Source organism: Diadema setosum, chromosome 9, assembly GCF_964275005.1.
Source record: "Diadema setosum chromosome 9, eeDiaSeto1, whole genome shotgun sequence".
Lineage (NCBI taxonomy): Eukaryota > Metazoa > Echinodermata > Echinoidea > Diadematoida > Diadematidae > Diadema > Diadema setosum.
Window position 1 is genome coordinate 4,866,271 of NC_092693.1, and position 27,829 is coordinate 4,894,099.

At 36.3% G+C, this 27,829-nt stretch overlaps 1 protein-coding gene across 1 annotated transcript; it reads right to left on the bottom strand.

Annotated features, from left to right (window-relative positions):
- Positions 1-8,563: 8,563 nt before the first annotated feature.
- Positions 8,564-27,434, bottom strand: LOC140232486 (aspartate aminotransferase, mitochondrial-like). Its single transcript, XM_072312580.1, has 11 exons — positions 27,157-27,434; positions 24,963-25,116; positions 24,377-24,505; positions 18,761-18,894; positions 17,889-17,976; positions 16,780-16,848; positions 15,959-15,994; positions 13,487-13,637; positions 12,626-12,791; positions 11,092-11,242; positions 8,564-10,565 (listed from the first exon to the last, which is right to left on the bottom strand). The coding sequence occupies exons 1-11, from the start codon at positions 27,249-27,251 to the stop codon at positions 10,443-10,445; spliced, it is 1,296 nt and encodes a 431-aa protein (XP_072168681.1). The 5' UTR covers positions 27,252-27,434; the 3' UTR covers positions 8,564-10,442.
- Positions 27,435-27,829: the final 395 nt, after the last annotated feature.

Consider the following 27,829-nt stretch of genomic DNA (forward strand, 5'->3'; position numbering starts at 1 on the left):
CTCTGGGCTGTATGGATGCCACGGTCCCATACATCATGCAGAGGGAACAGTTAGGACAAAAGCTTTGGGACTTTCACAGCTGGCATGCAGCACTACATTGTGTAGGTATAGCGCATGACCGTGACTACACAGATCGACGCAGCACGCACTATGATCTACAACGCCATCAGGTTACATCATAGTACAATACTAATGAATAACAATTCTTAGAGGGATTCAAAGTTTATTTGATGAAAATTGGTTTTGAAATGTCTGAGATTGTCTGAAATTGGTTTTGAAAAGTCATAATAAAAGGTGGGATATACTTTATTATTAGAACCTCTTTGTTTTAGTTTGCTTTTTGATATCTCAGCCATTTCAAATCCAATTTTTATCAAGTAAAGTTTGAATTCCTCTTAGAATTGTATGCTCTTTAATATTTCATGATATAGGTTTTCCCATCCATTTTCGCACTTTTAAAATTCAATTTTAAAGATTTTTCATTCAAATACGTCCCGAGAAACTCACAGAATGCAAATCCTACCTTCAATTTAGTCAATCGTCATCGTAATTCGATTTTCGTCAACCATTTTCAAAGACATCGCATTCAAATCGTCGATTGTCATTGAAATTCGTCCCCGCCGCCCATCGACTGGAGAATGTAAGAATCAAATTCGTCTTTGTTCGCACAATTTCATGATTTTTTTCAAACAAATTCGTCGGATAGCATTGGTCTTTTAGTGTGAGGTTGAACTATTATTCTAAGCCTGCATTACCTCACTTTCTCCCGGTATTGGGATCAGTAGACATTATTCCTAAACCGTTTGCTTGACAATATATATACACACACAGGAGATTGAAGGATAAACGGCAGTCAGAGAACAATAAAAACAGTAAAGGCAATCTTTAAAGGAATCGTATAGTTTTGGTTTAGACTTAATTTCAGGTTTCTAACATTTTTGGGTGAGATAATGAGAAACCTCTTATAGAATATGAAAGCGCATGTAATTCTATGAGGAATTCAGCGTTTATTTGATGAAAATTGGTTTTGAAATGGCTGAGATATCAAAAAAGAGCGATTCTGATAAAGTGTGGGACCCACACTTTATTACGATCGCTTTGTTTTTCTTTGTTTTTGATTGTTTTAGTCATTCCAAACCCGATTTTCATCAAATAAACTTTGAATTTCTCTTAAAATGGTATGCTCTGTACTATATCATATGTGCTTTCTTGGTATCTCGCAAAGGGTTGAAAGCCGAATTCTCATCTCTTTAATCATGTTGTGAAAACTTTTTGGACTTGAGCTCTTTTACTTCCTGATTTTATGTTATTGCATGAAACAAACTTTATTCAAAATGATTAACGGCAAAAAAAAAAAAATGATGTCTGTTTATATACATTAAAATGGGCTTAAACTCTACACACATGGGAAATTGTCTTGAAATCGTGGATCACTGTTTTCGTTTGTTTGACAGTACACAATATTTATTTGTTTCGTGTGTTCTGTGAGAAGGGTGTGTCTGTATGTGTGTGTGCATGTTTGTGGTTTTTGTGTGTTGTTGCGGGGGTACGGTATACGTGTGTGTATGTTACTCCTAAATGTGGAAAATGTGAACGGTTGTAGGAAAAATTAAACAACCAAGAAATCACAACAGAAAAGATAGGAGACGAATTTGAAGGAAAATTTGACGAATATGATTGCCAAAAGACGAAATTGCTTTTGCTATTATGAGTGCAGCGAGTGTGACGGACGAGTTTGAATTGTAAATGAAGAAAATGTGTGACAAATGACTAAATTGAATAGACTTTGTTCGAAAATGACCAACAAAAGACGACGTGAAACTAGGATTGGCATATTCCAGATCTCTCGGGACGAAATTGAACCACAAATATAAATTGAATGAAAAAAGTTTGAAAATGAACGGGAAAACCTATAGTTTCTAACTAGTTTGTATCTCGCAAAAAGTTAAAATCTGAATCCCCCGATCTCAATCAAAATTATACCCTCCCTGTAATAGAGGACATTCATTATTCAATTTAATTCCATGCTCAGAAAGGGATGATAGGCCCACTCCTGCGTGACATAATGCCGTCGTGATACATCTGTAGTCCTCCATGCCCACCCCGGTTACAGCTCGTTATTCCGAAGGTTCGTTATTCCGAAGGCTCTTTATTCCTAAGATTCGTTATTCCGAAGGTTCATTGTTCCGAATTTCATTTTCGGATTAACCGATCTTCGGAATAACGAACCTTCGGAATAACGCCACAAATTTTCGAATTAACGAACCCCTTTTCATTTTCGGATTAACGAACCTCTAGGTATAGGGAATTTGCGTGTTTCGGATTAACGACCCTTCGGAACAACGAACCTTCGGAATAGCGAACCTTCGGAATAACGAACAGCACCCTCACCCCACCCCCACCCCCAAAAAGGTGAAAATGAGAGGGTGGCAGAATTTACTTCAAACAGCTTGTCAAAGGGTTACGTACATTGTGTAATATACACTCGCTTTATATCTGATCCAGCAGTTTGCTTGCTAAAATATCTCCAAATACCACAGCATGCTCTGCAAACATGCATTCACAGATCAAAGCAGCTCTTATTTAACAATATCCTTTTATAAGAGCAATGGTATACCAATGTGATTTGGAAGAGAGCCATGGTATGTCATTTATACTCTAGTGAGGGGTGAAAGTCTCAAACAAAATGGAAATTGGAAATTTGCCAAGAAGAAAACAAAATATCTAATGCTGAATCAGAGCATTCACATTATTTTTACAATCTGTGCATGTACAAGTATGATTATATTGCATGTATGTACATATACAGTTGCATAGAATTTTCGATATGGATTCAATAGGCCAACTAAACTACTAAACTTTAGCTTGACATTCTATTTGATTGGCGCGTAACAATGATACACGTTCTCATCTAGTAGGCATACAAAACATTGATGAACATGATGAAGTCTTTCCGGAACAAACGATACTACCGTACCTAAACAGAGACTATTATAGTATATAACATAATTATTAGTATGCTCATCATTCTCACCGTCCAGTAGTAGTCTGAACACCAGCAACATACAATGTCACTTTCCAGCACTTCGTATTCTATTGTTACGCATGCATACACTCCAGTGACACTGTAGTCTCTAGATAGAGTAATATGGTTTTGATAGGCGAAGCACAACAACCCAACACTGTCAACTATCGCGGATGACAATCAACAAACGGTTCGTCCGCTCGTGTTCGCCTTCTTAAAAACTATTGACGAAAAACCCGGTGTCATTGTACAGGCAACATTCATTAGACCGCTTACAGGATTTCCTTCCCACTGTTTAGACCACAGCATCGATTTCATCCGAGTTGACCTTGAGAATATAATGTATTGTCTGCATCTTTCTAATCCCTTTTGTTGTTTAGAGGAACTTCTCGACTTGGTTGAGCGCCTTCAGTGATACAACTCAACTCCATGTACCGCAGAGTGCAATGAGCACGCAACCTTATAATGATAGTCTAGAATTTTGATCTCCCACATGTATATTACGATCACTTAATAACATGATCTCTAGTACATTTTCTTCCATTACTATAGTGAAAATCAAATTGTTCGACAATATATGTTTATACAAAGCATATTTAGATATCTATCTAGTGTGCTGATGCTATTATCTCACACTCCATGGTAACTTATTCATTTAGTCTGAATACAATAGACTAACTGCCATGCGATCGCCTAATAAGTCTATTCAACAACTTTACAATAGGGCAAAGGGTCTCTCTCGCTTCAGGTCTGTTGTCATAGCAACGTACAGCTATCGGCAATGTCTGTGCAGGCGAGCATGATATTAAAATGGCACGTGGGGATAAAATGGGGGAAATAACTCACGTTTGTTTGGCGGATATATTGTACCACGACGATTAGATCCAAGAGGAGGCGTATGGTACACTGTATGTCGCGGCCGATTAACTCCACGAGGTTATCGTTCACACCAAAGAAAATACTTTAGTCGTTCATATAAATTTTTGTATCACAGTATTTTTTCTTATTTCTTTGTTGGTACTGTTTTAGCATCTCCGTACTTTTTGCATGGTGCTAAAAGTATGTATAATTATGTATATATATATATATATATATATATATATATATATATATATATATATATAATGTATATATAAAACAATATATATATATATATATATATATATATATATATATATATATATATATATATATATACATTTCTCTTTCTCATCTTGGGTTTCAGTAACTTAACAGAAATATCATACTACAGCTACAGCCACTATTTAGATAGAGTTGCAAGTTTGTCAGACGATTGGGGAATTAAAGTCGGTTGGTTTCAATACCCTTCATTGTATCGTGGCCGCTACTTGTAACTGATAAATCTTGTTTATTACAACGCAGACAAGAGGTAAGATGCCAAGAGAACGCGAAACTGCTTCATCAAGGATGAATCAATAAATGGAGGTTCGAGTTACATACATGTAGAGGTCAGTTTCATTTACTAATGATAGAAACTGTCATTCAATAGAATGAGTGATTCAACATTAACATGAAAAATGAAATTAGCATTTTTGAATCACTGCCACGTCACTGATATGTTTTTCACATCTACATGTATTTTCAAGCTCTTGTATATACTTACAATTTGTACGCGTTGGTTTGTTAGAGCAGCTTATCAGGACTTTTAGATATCAAGCCATTGAAACTTCAAGGACTATTTACAATGTACACTATTGTAGGTCATTGTAGATTAATTGATAACATGTTAGTTAGGTAGAAATGCAATACTAAGATAATGACAATACAAACTGAAAGATGTGAAAAAGTGCTAACATTAGCCAATATAATGTAATTATATTCTAACACTTACTCTTTGATGATATTTTGTAGAATGCGGTGTAAAATCCTGGATCCAAACCGGTGTCACGTGGCCAGCTGAAAGGGATAGAAATTATCCAGAGATCACCTAGCTGAGGTGACAATGAAAACTCAAAACACAATGATTTATCAAAACATAGCCACGCAGGGGGCTGTACTGAAATGGTCAAAGTCTTGTCACACTCAGTATGACAGCGACTTGTAGTAATTCGTGACGATCTACGGTCAGACAGACTTAAACAAGCTCCTTAATTTGTACTTAAGTTCTCTCTATGCACGCCAGTAAAAACAGAAATGTAGTTCTCTAGCAGAGGAAAGTACTTTGTCGGTATAATGTATCCGCTTAGGAAAGTTAGCTATCCTCAGCGAGTTGGTTCCTATGGTAAAGCCGTCGCATTCGGATGGAAGTATAGTGATATGTGGCGGTGCAGTGAAGCAGGGCAATCGATGGCAGACCACTCACAATCGATTCAGGTGAATCGAGGTTCAGTGAGAGGGGGGACTCACTCTTTGTTTGCAATGGACGAACAACAATGAAAAGGACGCCAACAATGGACACTGTCCACAAAGAAGCCATAATGGATAGCATTGGTAGAACCTGGTGTGACAATGAATGGAGAGGTATAGAACTAGTCGCAGAGTCAACAATCTGTCCGACTGTAAATGCAAGAATGGTCCGTTGTTCAAACACTTTCTATTATGACTGTTCAAAAGTCTACTTGATAAAAGTTTATCAACTAGAAAAAGGAAATGGGTAAATTACACCTAAGGCTCAGAAAAAAGACCCCCAAAAATATTTGGATAAAGTTCTGGTTTGTATAAAAAAAAAATCGCATCATCAGAGTAGACACTGTTGGAGAAGTAAATTCAGGATCTATCAATAACATGTCATTCGAGGATTGAAAATGACACGTTTTCGTCGAGTTGACTTCAGTAATCAAAATAGAGTAATGTACGTTTTCCCGCCCAATTTCATCAGATTTGCATACGAATTAATGAGAAGGCTTTCAAATCCAATCGATTTTCGTCAATGCTCTGTCCTCACGGTTCATTTTAGTTCTTTGAACATTCAAATTAGTTTCATGTCATTCCTTTTAGATTTTATTTCATTCGATACAAGTTGAGAGAGAAATTCATTCTAACGACGCAAAGTTGGCATTCAATTTTGCGCCAGCAGGAAAGACGTTCAGTATCGTACTTGTATCAATTTCATTTAGCAATATAAACAAGCTATGTATGTGATTCATACCGCAATTTTTATACGTCAAATTCTCATTTTTCTCTTTTGAATAATTTGATGATCTAATTTTATCTTTACTTCAAAGTTTCATTTCATCAGTTAATTTTAATTGTACCAACAAAATGGATGAAACACTTACTATATATATATATAAAATAGGCCTTCATATGTGCAGTATAGATGCTTATATAATTACATATTATTTATCATTATTTTTTTTACCTTCGTCGTATCTCGACCTGTTTTTGTTTTTTGTTTTTTCATTAGAGTTATCGACTGCTATATAATATAATCTTGCTGGTTGTCAAATTCTTCAGGTATCTACAGTTACGTCCATATTCTAAGATATTTATGTCATCTGATCCTCGAGCAGGTGAGCGTATGAAAGTTTTTGCTTCGGATGGCGGTTTGTCGGAGGAATGCGAAATTTCAGTTTAAGTCAAAGGTCCCATTTCAGGGTGCATTAAATTTGCATTATTTGTTCAAACTGATGAGCTGCTACAAAGAAAGTAAGCACTAACGTAAAACACTACCCATATGCTGTAAATGCTTGCCTTTTCGTGAATTTGAAGTCCTTAATTATAACTTTCATTACGGCGGTGCTGGTGCGAATTTGAATGCGAATCGGGTGCAGTTTTAATCTGTGATATTCATGTGAGAAAATCATGAAATAGAATGGCTGATGAAATTAAATTGAATGAATTAGTTTTCTGATTGTGCTTTTTACACGTTCATGTGAGGAATTCATGAAATAGAATGGCTGATGAAATTAAATTGAATGAATTAGTTTTATGAATGTTGATTTCGATATCATTCAAATTCGCTCGAACACGCACACACACACACACACACACACACACGCACACACACACACACACACACACACACACAAAGTTCTCAGATACACACTGGATTGGCGCGGAAATTTTCGTCGGTCATCTTTCAAAAAGAGTTTTCACGTCCTTGAAACTAAATCGTCTATAAACAGGTATCAATCTCAGCAACATCGAATACTAGAACGCGAGATAAAACACCATCCAGTGTAACTAATCCCCTATAAAGCCGACAAAGACAATTCATACAAAAGATATGTATTAATGCATAGGCCCTATACACAGTTTACCCGTGACTATGGGTGATCTTGGAACACATTTTACATTGCTGCGGGTGACTATTTGTGATAGACTGGTGTTTTATTCATTGATGGTTACCGTAATTGGCTTGTTTTAGTTTGTCTGAGTTGTTTCTGTTCTTCTTTGTGTCTGTTTTGTTTCCTTTTGCTGAGGTTTTCTTTTGGGGTTTACCACACAGGTTGTCAGGCTGCAGTGTACTTTGCATACCGATAGTAAGGGGCACTCACTGTGTTTGCATATATCGGCCTTCAAACGTATATGGTGTTTGTTGATCTTCATTGTACTAAGGAAAACTTTTGTCACAGGAGTGCTATGTTTGTTGCTTGCCAAGGTAGGCATCCGCTTTTTTTGGTTGATGGATTTGATCAACCTTGGATGAAAGAAAAATACACAAGATCTTTAGACGTGACAATACGTCATGAGGGCCATCCCCACCACCGGGAAATTGAATCTTCAATAATATGTAAATATCAGTTCTTTTTATCTCTCAAAGATTCAAATTCCTTTGAAGTGTCCTCAAAAATTTCCATGGCAATTCGACATCACATATCACAGCTACCTACCCGTGTGTCCCGTGTCGTTTAGTTAAGCAAACTGTTGCCGAATTCTATTCAGAGAATACTGAAATTTAACAGTGTGTGTATAAACCTTGTAAATACGGTTCCATGACATTTGATCCTGTGGCAATACTGCTCCCATGAAATATCTGCAAGCCAAAATATAAGCCAAACATAGATTCTACCAACAAACATAACCCTAACCCTAATCCTAATTCTCACATCAAACTAGGCCTAAAACTCTATCACAAACCTATAAAATCTAACCGTAATCCCAAGTCCTTGGGAAAAATAAGACCGGAGCAATTGTCGCAGGAGCAACTGTCATGTCACCATGAATACAGGAAGTTGACCAGTTATTGCTATCATAACTCTGACAATGTGACTTTGTGACTTTGAGAGTGTTAGGTATATTCTGTTCATTTGCTGGTGTCAATACCTCTGTAAAATAAAATAATACACTACACAGACATACAACAGATGATATCCCGGTACTCAAACACACAATATCAACATACACGCAGATGCACATACACACAAACACATGCACACACAAACTTTGCATAGACATACAGGAGATCTGAATTCAAAACTAACACACTTTGATGAGCACACAATATACATGTATTGGGTAGCCTTCCCTCAACATATTAGCCTAACATACTTCTAGTAGCTTGTAGTTTCGTCACAAAAAGCAAGACTAAAATTTAAAAAATTAATAAACAATCAAAACGAGAAACATTTTTTTTTTTGTTTCTGTAAAGAGCTATGTTTATTCCAATAATCAAATTATTTCACAGACAGCATTCTAAGTGTGACCTTTCACATGTCACCTTTGATAAAATGATTCATTCCATGAAGCATGTAACTGTGCCACAAATAATTTACGCCATGATATCAGTAAAGTGTCTTACAAAGGTGAATTAAAACATACGTCAAGCGATCACAGATATTGTGGTCAGACTAAGCGTGTCTACAATACACTGCACATTTCTGGTCAGCAATGCTAAAGGACAGTACAGCAACAAACAGCATACCCTTTTTTTATCAATAAGTTGATATCGTATCTATCTGTGCTACACTGCCCTTGAAGGTGAAGAAATTGAACCAGTAATACTTTCTTGTAGCTGTAGCAGCATAAATTAGCTTTAAAAATGCAGCAGTGCTTTATGTATGAAAATTGATGGATGGATGCAACACAAAAACCAAACAAACTAATGTCTTCAGCACTTGCATTGTTCAGGACAGCTCAACTCATCTTCACAATGAACTGGAGCACTCAAGAAACAAAGCATAAAATTGAATCCGATAAAAATCTCTCAATTTGTTCAAAGCTCTCTATATACTGCACCACACTCAGTCTCACATCCACCAAAAACTCTAATCCACTTCCATATTTTCAAAATAGGAGATGGCATATATGCCCTAAACCTGTAACCCATCACATTAAAGTTCTGATAGATTATGCCATGGCTTGCTTTGATTGACATAATGCCTACTAAAACAGAGAATAACCAAACTCTCTTGGTGTCAGATGGAGGGACGACTTAACAATATCCATGCATTACTTTATAATCACAGAGTATTCACTTGAAGTTGATTCTCTATACATGGCCACATGCCCATTCAAATAAAGAATCAACCGCAATATATGAAAACAGAGTGATATGAAATTGTCATGTTCATGATTGGGTTTGACAGAATTGAGGCTTTCAGTTTTATTTGAACACCGTGCAATGATGCATTACATGGACTCTCAAAATTCTTTCTCAATTATATCTGTCTTACAGTGATACTCACTCCAAACCTCCACTCAAAATCTGTTGGGTCTAAAGGAAAGGCTTTACTCTGACAACATTCAACCACGGTGATAGTTAAACATCAATTTAGCGTACAGTCATGAAAATTTAAAAGCTTGAGTAAAAAGCATTCGGAACATTAGAAGTTAGCTGGTGTGACACTTTCTGGATCAATGTCCTGTTTGTTTGTTTTTTGCTGTCATGGTCATACAATATTTTCATCACAAAGTAAAGAAAAACACACATCTCTTATCTAATGACCTTCCCTTCATGTGTGTTGGGTCAAGATCACTAGAAAAAAAAAGAAAAACTTGCAAAGACTTCTTTTTCATGGACCTTGCAAAGCACATATAAAAAAAAAAAAATACAAATTTACCAAATTAGTTTGCATATTACCAACCAGTTCATTCTCATAATTGGGATTGTAAACTTTAGACCTCCCATTAACCAGTATCTAAAAATATGCCATACACAGTTAATTATATTGTTACGATAAGACATAATACAGTGTATCTGTTTTTGTTGTTGTTGGTGTTTTTTTTTTTCGTTAATGGCAAAACTGTCAGGAGGGCATTGAGATTAGGCAATCTGACCTCAAATAATTTAGGATCATCATAACAAACAGTGAAATATTCATAACAGACCTGATTTGAGATAGATACTCTCTCCAATGAGAGAGATGGCTTGTCCTCAACAACTTGCTGGACAAGCTGGTCTCAATTATTTACTCATGATCATGGTACTCAATGGTATGTCTACTGCAATAAAGATACTGATTTATTTGTTTGTTGGCAGCATGCACATGGACTTTGGTTCTTCTTCACGCTTTCACTTGGTGACCTCATGCATAGCGTGGGCCAGGTATGCGTTGTTCTTTGATGACACTCCCGCCACAGAGATACGGCCATCTTTTGTCAGGTAGACAGAGAATTCCTTGGTCATCCGTTCAACCTGGGTGGACAGTACACATAGATTCATGAAAGCATTTAATCCTGGAGTGATTCTTTATCTTGTGATAAAGTCAGATACAAAAGAAGAGAAAAAATACATGTAAATACTACAAATGTGTAAATTAAGAAAATCCATAACATCTTTGGACATCTAGTGGTGCCTGCTAATAGTTTTGGAAGATAATCTAGCCTAGTGAGAAAAGGTACCTTGAGAACTAAATGATGACAGCAAAAGATAAGTCAATGTAAGCAAAATAGATAAACAAGCTGATTAAAGGAGACCTCCGGATGATTTTCAGATTTTTATATTTGAACAACTTTATATTAGTTATACTGAGGACAGAGTTACAGAATTTACGATAATTGAGATGAAGAATAAGAATATCTTCAAAATTTAGAACAAATTGCAATGAACAAGGATGATGACTTTCCAACAGCTATCTTCATATCAGTTGCACTCACTACCTGTACATACTGCAAATTGTTCACTAAAAGAACCACCAGTCACCTTCCAGATGCACGCTTACCTGTTCTGGTTTGAGTCCAGTGAAGCAGAACATTCCAATCTGGTCAGTGATGTGTTGCCAGTTGTGGGTGGAGCCCTCACTCTTGAGATTGGCCACCAGCTGCTCACGCATGGAGATGATACGACCAGACATCAGTCGCAGCTCATCCAGCCTGCACCAATGAAGACGCAAACCAACAAACAAGCAAAGATAAATATGTAAACAATAAGCAACTAGAAGGCATAAGGTAAATATTGCGCATATCAGTTAGTATCAAGTCTGTCAGATTAGTTGAGAATGAAGAGAAAGACTTTATGTTAATGATCTTCCATGGGAAGACTTACACCTTAATGGTTGGATCATAAACGTCAACAATCCGTCAACACACACAGAAAGTACATGTTTTTATATGCTTCACATCACCCGGGGCCAGTTGCATAAAAGTTACAATTATGGTGACTTTGCCATCCAATGGTAACTTCCATGGAATTCTTGATTTTGATTGGCTGTTGAGTATTGTTGCCATGGTAGTTACCATTGGATGGCAAAGTTACCATAATTGCAACTTTTATGCAACGGGCCCCTGGACCCTATTTAAAGACCAATTTCTATTTAAATTGGTAGACAATGAACAGCATATTGTTTCAGAGTTAATTAAATGCTGGCACTGTGCCAGAAAAGTGATTAGTCACTTTGTACACTACGTCATACATTTGAAAAAAGGACTTCTCAAAGTGATGCATTTACAGATAAATAGCTGCAGTAATTACAGCTGTACCACCAACCCTGATTTTACATCTACAGAGACTCCAACTCTCCCGTTTTCGACGGGAGATCTCCCGCCGAAAACCCGTTTTTGCAAGATCTCCCGTTCTCCCGTTTGAGATTTGATTTCTCCCGCCCTGGCTCTTTGTCTCCCGTTGGAAAGGATTTCTTACATATTTCTATCGTATGTTGAAAAAATAAGCCTTAGATAGCACCAGAGAGCATCTAGAACCCTGGGAATTTCGCGCTTCGCACGCATCAACTTTGAGTCTCCCGTTTGCTAGGGGTTTCAGGCGGGAGAATCTCCAGATCAGAAGGTACTTTGGGTTGGAGTCTCTGCATCTACTGGTGGATGATGACATAGAGGGCGCTCTTTACATTTCACTTGCATACAATATAGTACATGTTGTAATTGGTTTCTACTCAGTATAATTTGCTAAGTAAAGCTTGTAATCTAAAAATCAATGAAGGTTTGCTTGGTATGTGCTGCAAAGCACATGCTACTCACTGACTTGCCCATGCTTCATTTTACAGAGATTTAAGAGAAAGAAAAAAAAAATACGAAGAAGGTATGTAACAGACTGCCAACTAGCTGATAATTAGTTGAATAAACTCATATTTCAATAGATATTATGCTCAATGATATATTTCGAGTCAGATTTTTCTCAGGTAAATATTATTCTTGCATGAGATTTTAGACTGGAAACCCTGTAGGACAAACACTTACAGTACGGATATCACAAAATATTGTTGAGCTGTGGAACTCCATGTACTATGTATGTAAACTTACCACAAGCTGTAAAGGTCTGGTGTGTTGAGGATTGTGGAAGCAATGCGAGCACCATTGATGGGTGGGTTAGAGTACATCGGTCTGATCAGAATCTTGATCTGAGACTCCACACGCTTGGCTTCTTCTGGCGTTGAACATACCACTGTGAAAGCTCCGACCCTTTCACCTTAAATTGACCAATGTAGATAAATAAACAAATTAATGCTATTTGTGGATTATCTTCTCTAGCATAATCACTGATGTTACATTTATGTAACACAAAAGAGAAAGGAAAAAGACTTTGTAAATGCTTGGATCTTATCTTGAGGGCTAATGAGTACAGATAAAGTGCTAATACATAGATTTAAAGGGGTGCCTCACAAGATTACATTAAAGTAGTCAATTTCATCTTCTAGCTCATTGGTGGTATCAAATGCTCTACATTTACAATCACATATTATAGTAGTGTATTTTGGACAATTGTTTAAATATCTCTACTTTTGCAGTCCGGAATATCCCTGGCATTTTAAATGGGTTCCCTAAAACGGAAGTTCCTTGTAAAGAATTACAATTATAATCTGTCAGCATGCTGATAGGAAGAAGAAAATATATGACAACACAATGACATCAAGTAACAGAAACCACAAAATAAGAATGAAATAAAACTTGTCATTTAAGATCCAGGACTTAGGTACTGAAGGAGCTGGGAAAAAATATCTTGTGATGACATGTCCATGGACAAAGTTTTATGCTGTTAAAAAAGGCAGTCAGCTCCAACTTGTCGGCTCCAAGTTTCATGCTGAAATGGTTCTGGTTTTACTCTCAGTATACCAGACCTCTGACCTACAGGCAAGCTGTTTACTTGAATGTTTTACCACTAACCATAGAGTCCCATGTTCTTGGCAAATGACTGTGAGAGGAGGAAGGTATGACCCTGATCCGCAAAGTAGCGTACGGCCCAGGCATCCTTCTCCAGACTTCCGGAGGCAAATCCCTGGTAGGCCATGTCAAAGAACGGCAGGAGATTCCTATCCTGGAACACACAGGAAGCAAATGATCAGATCATCAGGAAAAGGAGGCACACTTACAAGCAAACTATCATCAGAAGGGGATCTCACTCTCATTCTCTTCATGACTCGGTGTTCCTTTGATGACAGATTTGATCAAGTGAGGGTCTAGCTGAGGCTAACTTTAGAATGATTGTCTTCATTATGTGTAGGAGCAAGTAGGTTCACGTTAAGCCCCCATCACTCATCTGCCAAAAATACCTCAAATGACTTCATGACTTCTGATGAGGTAGTATCCGGACTACAGCAATTCAACTGCTGTGCAGTCGACTGGGATGCCTCCGCTTCTAACACAATCAGTACACTGTGCCATACATCTATATGACCCATCAGTTACATTTTGATGAATTCACTACCTTGACCACTGACCAAGGAGTGACCTATGTGCATAGAGCAAATATTTCTCATTTACTTCTATGAATTACACCAAATAAAATATTCTCATTAGAATTGCTTCAAAGAATTATGACCAGAAGACAGCAAATCAAGTGGGCAATTCCGCGGTTAGTAACGTTACATTTGAACAAATTTAGATATTTGTTTTTACCACTAAATTACCATTTATTCACTTCAAGTCAAAATTATGTCAAAAATATGTTCATCCTTCCCAGGTTTATGATACAGAAAAGAATGAACACAATCCAAGAAATATTAGAATTGCTATAGCAACTTAAAGGGCTGGTTAGTAACGTTACAAAAAAAGGACATGACAAAAAAATCAATGTCTTGTAACAAAAAGTGTGCAAAAATTCAAGTTACTTCAAACAAAGTGTTGCATTAATTTCAATTATTGCATCATGACAAATGTTCATGCAAATTGTTTTAGCAGTTCGACCAATAATTTTTTAGCTAGACCCCCAAAAGCATGGTTGGTAACGTTACGGTTAGTAACGTTACATTTGTCCGGAGTAATTCCGCAGGTCATTTCACCCTTTTGTAATTGACAAAATGTCACATGACTTCTGGAGTATTTAAATGTATTCATCTTTTACCCTTTAGCAAAACTTTGAGGAAAAAATTTCAAAGGAACCCACTGTAATTTGCATTTAAGTGAATTTCAGCATCCCCAGTCCCACATGTACATTTTAAATGATGGTTTTAGATCTCACAAAATCAATGAATACGAAAAATAAAATCTACTGAATTTGAAAGACCCTAATGATTGGTGAACATCCATGGCATTAGTTGATACCTAGATTAAAGGGTAAGATAAAGAGGCACATTTCTTTTATCCATGTCATGTCCACCTAACTGCGGAATTGCCCAACTTAATTTTGGAGGCTTTTCACCTTGGCCTTTCTTAGGGTGGCGAGTTGGCTCAGTCGGTGGCGCGTCTGCCTCCGACCCAAGCGACCCGGGTTCGAACCAGAGTCTGGACTGAGCAATGTTGTGTGTAATCATACTGTCCCCTCTAGCAAGAGGCAAAACACTCTGTCCCTTGGATAGGACATAAAATGGAGGTCCCGTGTGTGAGAGAGTCACATCTCATGCACGTAAAAGATCCTACTTCATTCATTCATCGCAAAGAGCAGGGTGTTTAACCTGGTGAAGTGGTCCGGCCTCACATCCAACTTGACCCCATGGAAGACCAGCTTAGCATAGCTGAATATGGGCTATCCAGCCATCTTCTCAGATGGAAATATTCATTACATTACATTACATCCCTAGTATTTCAGGCAACTGCTTGTTTATTCATCTAAATTTTCTTACCTGATACTACCACTGGACATTCCTTGTGAAGTTAGGGATAAGGCATAAAGATATGGTAGCATGACAAAAATGACCATGGCCTGAATTGAACTTATTTTTAGAAGGCTTTGCATTAAGTTATTCAGTTGTCTGATAACCTTGTTATTCTGTTTAAATCCATTCCAGTCATCATGCAAACTTTCAGCTTTAGTGTAATTTGGATAAAATCTTACTTGTTACTTTGTGATTACCAGGAAGATAACTCCAAAACAGCTGATCTTCAAGTATGTACCATGTGTTGCAAGCAACTGATAAATACATGGTAGTTTACCACATATCTATCAGGTGCATGTATCACATAATTGTGGGAATGTCATCTGCCCATTCTTATCATTTTTGTTCCATTCTTACATTTTTCACATGCATAAAAAGAAAAAAAGTGGACAATGCAAAAAAAGAAAAAAAGTGGACTAATACTTTCTATTTGTTTGTTGTACATGTAGTTTTCCCATTCACATGGAATTCATACATTACCTGTAATTTGATTGCCACACTTCAAAGTATATGAATACAGAAACATTTTGATATGTTGACTCACCTTCACAAGTTGTGACATCTCTTTCCAATGTTCTTGCTGTAAAGAAAGTTAAAGAAATATAAATTGAGTGCATGTTTGTCTGTGTTATGATTTGAAAGTAGAGGGTGATCATGGCACCACGTATGATACCACTATCCAGTTGTGTTATGCATGCACATACTAGTGTGTATGATATCAGCTGATTTTATAGTTAGTGTGCAATATTATAATTCCGTTATTGAAAATGACATTATGGTGTGTAACGACCCTTTGCACTACAAATATACTGCTCTTGCCCTCATCTATTCTTCAAGTACTGCAGAAGTTGAAAACTTTGATGATACTTTTCTATACATCAATCAAAATAATAATAATAATAATAATAATAATAATAATAATAATAATAATAATAATAATAATAATAATGATAATAATAATAATAATAATAATAATAATAATAATAATAATAGTGATCATAATAATAATAACAATAATAATAACAACAATAATGATCATAATAATAATAATAACAATAATAATAATAATCATCATCATCATCATCATCATCATAGTCGTCTATGGCAGTTCATTCTATTTGGTTCAGGTGTATGACGTTATAAAAAAATACAACATTAGATACCACATGGATAGCTATACTTGTTATCCTGTAGTGTGTACAAAATTCTTGTTTTTAATAAATTATGAAATTGTTATCCATGTTATATTGTTGTTCACCCTTTTTAAAAGGACAGTTTTTAGATTCATATTTAATATCAAAGTTTCATTCACTCCCATATGATTTCATTGTGACCCAAGATAATTAAGATAAACGATGTGCAAACCTTGGGGTCCACACCAGTTGGGTTGTGGGCACAGGCATGGAAGATGATGATGGACCTCTCTGGTATTTTCTGGGAGGATCATGAAAAAGTCAGATAAAAAAAAACACCAACATGTGAATGCTGTGGGGTAAACTTCTACTATCATACACTGACAATTATTAATTATTATCATCACGAATACAGTGGAGCTTTATAAGTAATACAGTTTGACCTACAGAGATAACAACAGCACTTACTCATAACATGTTCATACATTTCATTTGCATCAGTCTGGGGTATCAGACAAAACAACAACAACAACAACAACATATCGTCGCTGGGGTGGCAAGACCTTGTATCTACAAAATGTCAAATGTTCAGGAGAGCCAAAAAACATGGCGGCCAAAGCACTATATATATAGCGAATGGGATAGCCTTTCCTTCGACATGCCGCAGTGGCTTCATTTTTGGGGTAAGATAGTTGGGATTTGGACAGGACACCACTTAACCCATTATTTGACCATTAATCGAAAAAAGTCATTTTCACCAAAATTGCAGATACAAGGTCTTGTCACCCCAGCGACGATATGTCTGTAATCTAGCTGAAATGATTACACTTACTGTGACTTGTTCATGAACTGCATGAGGACATATCCTCATATGTGAGCCATTTTCATCAATATGACATTTCTCCTGTACTCAATACATCTGAGACTATCCCTTTCCAAACTGGAAGTGGTTTTTACAGGATGTTAGTTATGTAACTGTACTTCCTCGGACTCACAAAAATTAAAACTTGTCAGGGAATATTGCCTTTGAGGATGTCTGACCAATTAATTAGTAATAGAAATATGCCTGCAGACTCAGAAATATAGTAGATATCTCAGAAATTTTGTAATAAATCTATCTTTGTTGCTATTGTTGGCAGCCCACTGGCATAATTATCCTCACCATTAGCATTATCATCAAAAGTACCTAGTAGTGGTATGCCATACCTCGTAATTAACTGTGTGTAAGCTCTCTCCAGTGTTTGCCTTTTTCCCTCTAAAAGGTCCTGCAACTATCATTACTCCAACATTATCACATCACCATTTTTACATTAATGAATCTCTGAATTAGAAAAGACCTACCGAGATATCATCCATGGCACCCGCTGCATCAAAGCCACAAGTAGCCTTGTCATAGTAACGATAGCTTGCCACATCAAGACCAGAGTGCCTGATGCAAATCAAGATGTTCGTCATAAAATCAGGTTTGAGCAAAAAACACAGTTACACACACATGCACACAAATATAAAAAATGGTGCTTATCATCACACAGAATTATCATGTGACTGAAATACAAATTATTTAATACATTCGGCTGAAATGTAATAATATGTGTAATCCAACTGGACAGGATTTTAGCAACAAAGGACTTACATAATTTGTGGTATGATATCTTGAAATGTTACTTCCATGTATTAAGTCTTAACAAGGGAGAATATGCATACAAATGACAGGTCACAAACTGCAGAAATGGTCCTGTCAGAAACAGCACAATTTTCACAGCAGTAGCATGGATTGACATTTTTGTTTGTAGTCTAATACAATTCAAAGGAATGATAGTTGAAGTAAGCACATCATGTTTCTGATGGTGTTGTAGTTGTGCTTGGGATTGTACTAGAAAGAGTTTGTGAAGACAATGAATAAAAAAAAAATCTGGTAATTCAGTGATAAAGAAAGCCAAACACAGTAAGGCTGCAAAATTTATTGAAAGTCTGACTATCAGATCAAAGATTCTTTCCAAAATTCCGGACTGCATGCAAGAACTCGTCTACCATGGTGACTATGTCACTGCCGGACAAAGAAGCAGGCAACAAGTTCAAATTTTGTTGGGTTGCCACTTTTCTAACCCGTAAGTATTATATCCTTATTATGACACCACAGACAACAATGCAAATCTCGCTTGATAATATCTGGCATCAAGCCCAACAAAGTGTTCTCTTGAGAGTGGACTTACTTGAAGATAGGAGTATGGTTTCCCCATGATGGAGATGGCAGGTAGATGACTTTGTTGTTAGGGAAGAACTTGTTCAGGAAGGAGCCCCCAACACGCAGTGATCCAGTCCCCGAGATGGTTTGTGTTGTAACATTCTAGACACACATAGCAAAGCAATGGAGTGTTTCCACAAGTTCAAGGCAGAACATATCTTCTTACTACAGAATAGCAATCACAGAAATGTGACAGAGACATCACTATTTCTAGTTATCTTCCATGAACGAGCATACTCCTGCATGAAGAATTTCTTTTCTAATCCATTCAGAGTACCTGGTTGAACCTTGGATATAGTTATGACAAGATATCCTTGATTCATTTCATTTATATATGGAAGAGAAAACACTCACTATGGGTAACTTACATGAAAGATTCAAAACATTCCTATTCCTTAACAACTACTCACCTGAATTTTACCTCTATAAAATACCCAACTATTTTCTTTGAAACTTTGTTCTGGACTTACTGATGCAATAAACAGTTTTTAAGGTACTCCCACTTCAAATAACAAGAAAATGACATTGAAAAAAAAAACCCAGAAAAGAAACAAAACAGATATGGCCATTTTTACAATCAGTGGTGTAAAACACGGTTTTGGCACTAATTGGTGTATAACTTTCTTATACACTGACAGATATGCATTATTTTTTCTCATAAACTTACCACCCACAGTGTCTACCTTGGGTACCTTAATGAACTTTCCTCTCTTTTTCTTTCAGATGTGGCATGCACTTACATGCTTGAAATCCAACACTTTTGGTGTATGCACTCTGACATGTTTTTTTTTTTTTTTTTTGTCAGACCTAGCATATTAAATTGTTTATTCCTTTTCACTATTTTTGTTGTTGTGGTGATAGACAGGTATCCAAACTTAAGAACTATTATGTTTACCAGGTTCTGCTTTGTCTTCTTTAAAGACTGAAATTGTCCAAACTTTATGTTTCGGAGGTGACATTTTCCGTTAACAATTAACCCCTCTTTTGAGTTAGCTCTTGCTCACAATTATAAAATTCAACTTTGCTAATTTCCATCAAAACAGAATAGTAATCAATCTGACTTAACTTTGATCCAAAGATTATTTGATTCAAATAGCTTATCATTTTTTGGTGAGTGTTTACAAATTTATGCAACTTTTCCGTTAACTTTTCTGTCACCTCCGAGACAACAGATTTATGTATTTGATTTTTTTATTCTTGACATCAGTTATACATTACATTTACAAAAATGTAACATATCCCCTCACATTATCTCTGAAGGAAGGTAGTAGAAATATAGCCTGTTGTTTTCATTTCGGAGCAATTTACAATTTTCCATTAACACTTGTCACCTCCGAAACAATCGTCACCTCCGAAACAACAAGAGTATTATATTTGATAATTTCTCGAAGACAAAGCAATTTTGTTTGATTCTGTCCAATTGACAGGAATCTCTTTTGGATGAAAATAGTAATATGGCAACAGGAAGTGAGAATTTTCTAGAATTAATAAAAGATCTAATAAAAACTAAGAATTATTGTTTCGGAGGTGACAAAACACTGTTAACAAGAGTTTTTGCTCATTTCTATTGAAGAGAAACCATATCATGTACACCAATGGTTTCATTTATTTTAGTAACATAAGTCTCACAGTGGAGAAATCAACTAACACACTCTCACTCTTATTTTTATTACTATACTGTACATTTTAGGGCAAATTTACATTTTTTCACTTTTTTAACAAAGAGAATGCACAAAATACACCCATCTGTTGTATATATAATATTGTAATCAAGATCAATTCTCCTGCTTTAGTTAAGTAAACATATAGATGCTTTCATCTTAGAAGCTTGATTTCCAATTTAAGCAATTTAGTTGTGAAGATTTACCAATCACAGCTTTCCATGTAGGTTGCTTTTTCTTGTGTTTCGGAGGTGACATTGTTTGTTAACACCATATTGTTATGTGATAGTGAAAGGCAAGACTTCAGTTCCTTTTCACTATCTATTAACATTTTCAAATACATTTAATATCTACAAAATCATCACAATAGAAGTGACTTTTGTATACCTAGCTCACCAGAATTCCCTTGATACCAAAGTGATACATGTGGCAGTTCATGCATGCCCTAGTCCACAATCTTAAAAAAATCATAAAATAATCAAACTCCACAAAAAGGCCACATGCCTATAGCTGGTGCACAACTTGTTCTTGAATTCTTAGTTGTTGTTTTTCCATGTACAACGTGGTAATCATAAACAAAATTATGTGATTTTTTTTTTAATATGACAATAATTATTACATTTTCCAAGTTGAACCAACTGTTTATGACATTGTATTTTTTAAGATTATTGAAGTTATCTGACAACTAAAGTGAACAGAGGAACAAGTCCCCAGGACTGGAAAGGGAAAGATCCAAAAAAAAGATTTGTAGTTCCATCTCAATATAATTTTGATGACGTGTTTACCTTGTTTTGTTATTATGTTTTATCTTAGAATTTGGCTTTAAGTACTGGAATTTCAAGGAAAAGAAAATGGTTTCTTAAAGGACAAGTCCACCTTCATATACATGTGGATTGAGTGAATGCAACAACATTAGTAGAACACATCATTGAAAGTTTGGGAAATTGGACAATCCATTCAAAAGTTATGTGTTTTTTTTTTTTAAATATCTATGCAATCACTGCTGGATGAGATGACTACGACAATGTATGATGTCACATGCATACAACGATATAAAGAAAATATAAGTGAATTTCACAAAACTTTACTTTTTGAAAAAAGTGCACATTTCTTCAACTTGCTACTGATGTATGTTAGGGCAATATTATTCACCCTGCCTTCCAAAAGAGAGAAGTCAAGTGTTCTTTTGTTATGCAAGAAAAGTGAAAATATGTTGAATTTTCTTGATACTTTCTCTATATCCTTGTATGCGTGTGACATCACAAGCTATAGATGTCTTCTCATTCAGCTTTGACTGAGCAGAAACTTCAAAAATTCATAACTCTGGAACGGATTGCCTTATTCTCCTCAAACTCTCACTGATGTGTTTTACTAATATTGCTGTATTTACTCAACTCTCGTGTCTATTGAGGTGAACTTGTCCTTTTTCGGTCCCTTATAGGGTTATTTGAGACCAGTTTGTGTCCAGGACCTTCTGTGAAGTTGATGGGTAAAATTACTGAACTAAAAAAAATTTTCCCCATAAGTTCACACAATTTAAGCATTATGATGCTCTCTTCAGCAGGGAAACACAAACTGTTGTCTTAACCAAACTGTAAAAACTTGCTAAAGATTAGTATGAATTACAATCTAAAACAAAATATGAGCTGGTATCCACTATCATGAAAGAGAATAACTAAACAAAATAACAAGTAAGAACTGAAAGAAAGAGCTTATATTTGAAAATAAAAGCCATGAGGAAAGACATAAATGTTCACAATTGTATTAGTTAACACCTGAGAAGTTGGGTTGTCTCTGTGTTGTGTCACCTCCAAAACAATAAAATGATTTTTTCTTATCTTATACTTTTTACTCTCAAAAGTAACTAATATATATGATTTGCTGGTAATTTTCAAGCAATTCAGAAAGATACATAAAATATATTTTAGTAATGTCAACAGTTTAAATGAATCTGGTATATATAGAAAATTTATCCCAGATGAACCAAACACCTTTCACCAGTATTATAACATTTGTATGGTGGCTATCAAGAATGATGAAAAATTCATGAACATCCTTGAATTAATCTATTTATAATACTATGTGCAAACAAAAACATAATACAAGTCAAATCAGAATTTTTGCTTTTGGCATTCATAACCTATGTCCCCACCAAAAAAAATTACAATGGTAACCTCCACAACGATAACTTTAAAGATAGTGAATCAATCTAAAATACAATTTGAGGGACTGAACCTATAACTCATTGCCCACACCTTACAGAAAACCCCATTCAATTTGCTTCAGAGGTCAAAGACAAATGAGGATTTTTGTAGAGCATGTCAGGAGTCCCTTCCCTCCAAGTTCTGTATATTGTGTTTACACATTAATTTGCAGTTCCAAGAGCATCCAAGTGCTAAACTTCGAAGAATCAGACTCCTGACATCCTTTATAACAATCCACATTTCTTTGAGACCACTTAACCAAATTGACTGGGGCTTTCTGCAAAATAGAGCTAAGATGTTATAATTTAAGACCCCAAAGTAGATTTTAGCTGATTTAATCATATTGGGTGCTATCAATGCAAAAGTCTAATTGTAATTTTTTTTTTTTTTTTTTTTTTTTTTGGGGGGGGGGGGGGGACATACTATATGAATACTTGAACACAATGTTAACATTGAATGTCACCTCCGAAACAAAGTTATTCTTCCCTGGTGTTGTGGAATAAAATGTTCTAAGAGCAAAGAAACATTACTAAAATGATCTTACACACTCATTTCAATTTAAGGTAGAAAATGGAATGCCATGTTTCTTCAGGTTACAATATCTAGCTTTAAATATGTCCATCATATTCTTACTGTAAATGAATATTTCAAAACAATGTTAACATTGAATGTCACCTCCGAAACGAAGTGATTCTTCCCTGGTGTTGTGGAATAAAATGTTCTGAGAGCAAAGAAACATTACTAAAATGATCTCACACCCTCATCTCAATTTAAGGTAGAAAATGGAATGCCATGTTTCTTCAGATTACAATATTTAGCCTACAACCTTCGTCCAAATGGAAGGCAAACTACCGGTGCCCATGCTAATTAATGAAGTGTAAAAAAACACTTGTTCTGTGTGGTTTATCTGCTTGAAACAGGAGTTAATTTCTTGTTCTCGAGTTATAATTATCAAAAACATTGATAAAAAGAAGAAGTTTTGTGTTATTGTCACTTATTCTCAAAAAAACTGAGTGTTAATATTAATGTCACCTCCGAAACATTCTATTATGTTAACTGTCACCTCCGAAACATCCATGAGTGAAAAATCCAAGATTTAAAGAAATGATTGGAATTTCATTTAACCTACATAGGAAGGTAGCCCTTCTTAAAGACTTGTTATAGTATAGAGTTTGACCTGGCTTGCCCTCCAATAAATAGTGAAAATCTTAAAAATTGCATGTCAATTGGTATTTTTACCAAAAATTTATAAATCTCATGTATTTTTTTTTTAAATTCACTTTATATTCAACCCCCAAATAGTTTTGATTCACAAACTATATATTGTTGTTAACCATATAAACTTTGCATGGTGAAGTTTGACTACAGAGTTTTGTCATTATGGTGCAATTCGTGAAAACAAAATTTTGCTTAAATTTACTTCAGGTGCCAGGGTTTTCCTTAAATTACACCAATAACTCTTCAGCTTTAAGGTCTGAAATGTTATTTTTTCAAAAATTTGAATACTTTCCAACAGGAATCAAACAGAATAATGAAAAAATATTTTGTTTGAAATTTTGACCCTCTGAGTACAAAAGTTACACCACTGATCGTAAAAAAGGCCATATACCAAATATTGGGTTGCAGTGAGGAAACAAAAAGGCACAAACCACAAATAGTAAGGAACATGAGTGACTTTTCTTTCTCTGTAACTCCAAACACATCTGTGCAAATACCTACCCTTCCTTCTGAGATCACAACACTGTCTTCTCCAAGGGCCAACTTGGCGGCCCCTTTGGCAAAGTCTGGCAGGCCTGTGATACCGAGGTATTCCTTGTCAAGCTTCTGACCCTGAAGGATTTCCTCTGCCTAGGATCATCAACAAGCAGAAAAATAAATCATCATGATCTGTCATTTGTCTTAGCTCTTGAGGTTGGACTGCACAATATGATTATTCATGTACTTTTCATGATCACATCAGACCTCTGCCTTTAAGACAGTAAAAACAGATTTCTGTATCACATCTACTGGCATACAAATGACTTAAAATGACAACATGGCTCAATACAGAAATAACAAATTTAGTACCGTGCTCTAGAACTTGTCAAGTTTCTAAAAACCAATAGAATTATCAAGACTGTAAACTTGGAAGCTACACTTTCTCATTGTTGTTTTTGAATAATCATATTTTGAGACCTATCACACAATAGTGCCATTCTTCTGCACATTTGAACCAAAGGCATTGAGGTTAACTACCACACAGAGAAGGCGAACAGCCATTTACATGTGGCATCAAGTTTATCTTGCTCACTAGTAAAGAACTAACCTTACGAACAGAGCTGAGGACAAATGGTTTCCCCTCATCATCACGGTATGCTCCCACACCAAGATTGATCTTGCTGGGATTAGTGTCCCTCTTGAAGGCTTCTGTAACTCCAAGGATGGGGTCTGGGGGTCCCATCTCAACTCCATCCCACCAACTAAAAAGTTGAAGGCAAACAAACAATACATAAAAAACTATTTACAGAAGAAAATTCATATTAATGGTACACACAGTTCTGCAGTATCATGTATCCTCTGGTTCTCCATAATGACAGACAATGTAATGTCACTGCCATCTAACTCAGTCGATATATAAAGAAGCTATTGTTAATATTGTCATTAGTGCTACAGCTGGAATCCTGGATGCATTATAGACATTACATATTTAGAATCTACTTCTAACCCTGCAACTTATATAGTCGTAGTAGATCCTCTATTAGAAACCCCTGCTGCATTATACAAAGTACTAATAGAATCTGAAACTCTCAAAAAGCACGAGTGCAATGGTAGAAAGTGAGGCAATTACTAACCCATAGTCCCAGGCTAGGGGGTAAGGGGTTTAGCTAGTGGCCATGCAGGATCATTGACCATGCTGTATACAAACGTATTTACCATTTCATCATAAGGCTATTTTCAGCCAAACATGCACATGCAGTACAGTATAGGCAATGTTACATGTTTTTTATACAAAATTCTACCATCAGGGTCAAGTTGCTAGAACTAATTTAGTTAGCAGTTGTTATCACTTGATTCTAGACAGGTCTCTAGTCTAAGACCAAGCTAGTTTAAGTGATGCTAAGTACTTCTGTATCAATGTTGATATCACAAATTTCACAAAGCCAAAGTGCACCAAACTCACAGGATATACTACCGGTACATGTAACTAGGTTATTTTCAATCACTAACATATTTGAACCAAAACAGTTATTGGAAAGCTAAGATGATATTCACTTGAATGTCGTCACTCAAAACAACTCGCTCTTTGAAAGTCTCTAATTCGCAGTTGCTGTGTACACTGTCACTGCCTGCGCTATGACAATTTCCCAGACACCACCCGCCCGTGGAACCACATGCATCAAGACATAGAACCTAGTGAAGTTGACATCATTTATAGACATTGTTAAAACAATGACCAAAGATGTCAAATTGGAGAAATGCAGTTCCTAGAGAGCACATGAACACACAAAGATACACACAGACAGGCTTAAAGGGGCAGATGCACACACACATGATACACTACATCATGACATGTATTTCCCATTATATTTACAATGCATATCTAAATATGAGGCGGACGTGAGCTGGGTTGAGATCTTCTGCAACACCAACTCAGGCATAGTCAGGATAGGACGCATCACCACATTCCGTGAAGAGCTTGCGGGTCACCTATCCACATCCCAGTTCGAAAAGCCGTGCGTCTGGTCCGAAGGGTTCTCTGGAGGTCACCTTTAGTTAGGTGGTCCTATTTCCCAATCGCCACAAACAACAACTGTTAGTGTTAAGTAGAAATAGTTCTAATTCTACTTCTAGTATTTCTACTCATTCATTCCAAGAACTACCGCAGTATGATAATATTACACTCCTACAGACTGGAACATGCTACCAGTAATTACCACCGACATGCGACAGTCACCACATCATCACAAACAAGGACTCCAATAATCACAGCAGCAACCTTGTACTTCATCCAATGGCAAGAGCAAAGCAACTAACCATTAAACCTCTCCTATTATGGAATACTTTGTCTTTGATCTAGGTAGGCCTAGTTTTTTAAGTCTCTCTCTCGCTCCGCGCTATCTAATCAACATCATAAAAATCAGCGCACCCCCTGTCCGGTTGGCCCCTACTTATTATATTATTTAGGTGTGTTGGACTGGCACTGGAGTTGGACAGTAACATTCTGGAAGAAGAATTGAAGAAGAAGAAGAAGAAGAAGAAGAAGAAGAAGAAGAAGAAGAAGAAGAAGAAGAAGGAGAAGAAGAAGAAGAAGAAGAAGAAGAAGAAGATGATGATGATGATCAAGAAGAAGAAGAAGAAGATCAAGAAGATCAAGAAGAAGAAGAAGAAGAAGAAGAATCAACTGTTAGTTACTGTTAATACAGTGTTATACATCTTTAAACAGACCCAGAGTCAGAGACAGAAGAAAGTCTGCACTGGCATTTATTTAGTGGCAATGCAATCACTAGGTTTACGCTTACCTCGACTGCTTAGAAGCAGTTGTTCCAAGGCATCTGGCGTTTGTAGATGCACGAGACTGGCGTACAGCAGAATTCAACGCTGCTCTTAGGGCCATTTTGCGATTGAATATCCAACATACGAGTGTAACAGATGATTGGATACTATTACTAGCAGTGGTAATTACTGCCTTGAGCTAGCAAAGCCAGAGGGTAAGACAACACAACTGGTGGATAAGACCTAAATGAGCGAAGAGCGATCATCCAGCCAGCACGTAGGCAGGCATGCAGGCGAGCCGAGATCTGATACCAAAGCGTTATTCGCCGTGGCGTAAGCGGTCTCGTCTGACGCTTGACGGCTGCGGCGGATTACGGACGGTACAGTCAACCGAGTAGAGCCGCGATGCGTACGCATCGAACGCTGGCGTTGTGCACGGCAATACGGTCCGCGCCACGCACATGGACAGCTGGAACACGACTGTATTAGGCTACGTGCTGGTCAGTTATGATATAGATCTAGGTCATACGTTTCAAAATTATAATTTTCTTCGCAAACAAAAATAAAAAAAATACATATATTTAAATATGAAAAATATATTCAACTTATATGTATACTAGAAATCTATTGCAACTCTCTGATTTTTCCCAACTTGTATTGCAATTGCTTTCATGGTAGGCTAGGAAACGTTAAAATCAC

Coding starts and splice junctions, on each gene's coding strand:
- LOC140232486 (XM_072312580.1), bottom strand. CDS start 27,251: ATGGCCCTAAGAGCAGCGTTGAATTCTGCTGTACGCCAGTCTCGTGCA. Junction 24,506..24,962: donor TCCTCAGCTCTGTTCGTAAG/GTTAGTTCTTTA, acceptor TGATGATCCTAG/GCAGAGGAAATCCTTCAGGG. Junction 15,995..16,779: donor CAACTGGTGTGGACCCCAAG/GTTTGCACATCG, acceptor CTTTCTTTACAG/CAAGAACATTGGAAAGAGAT.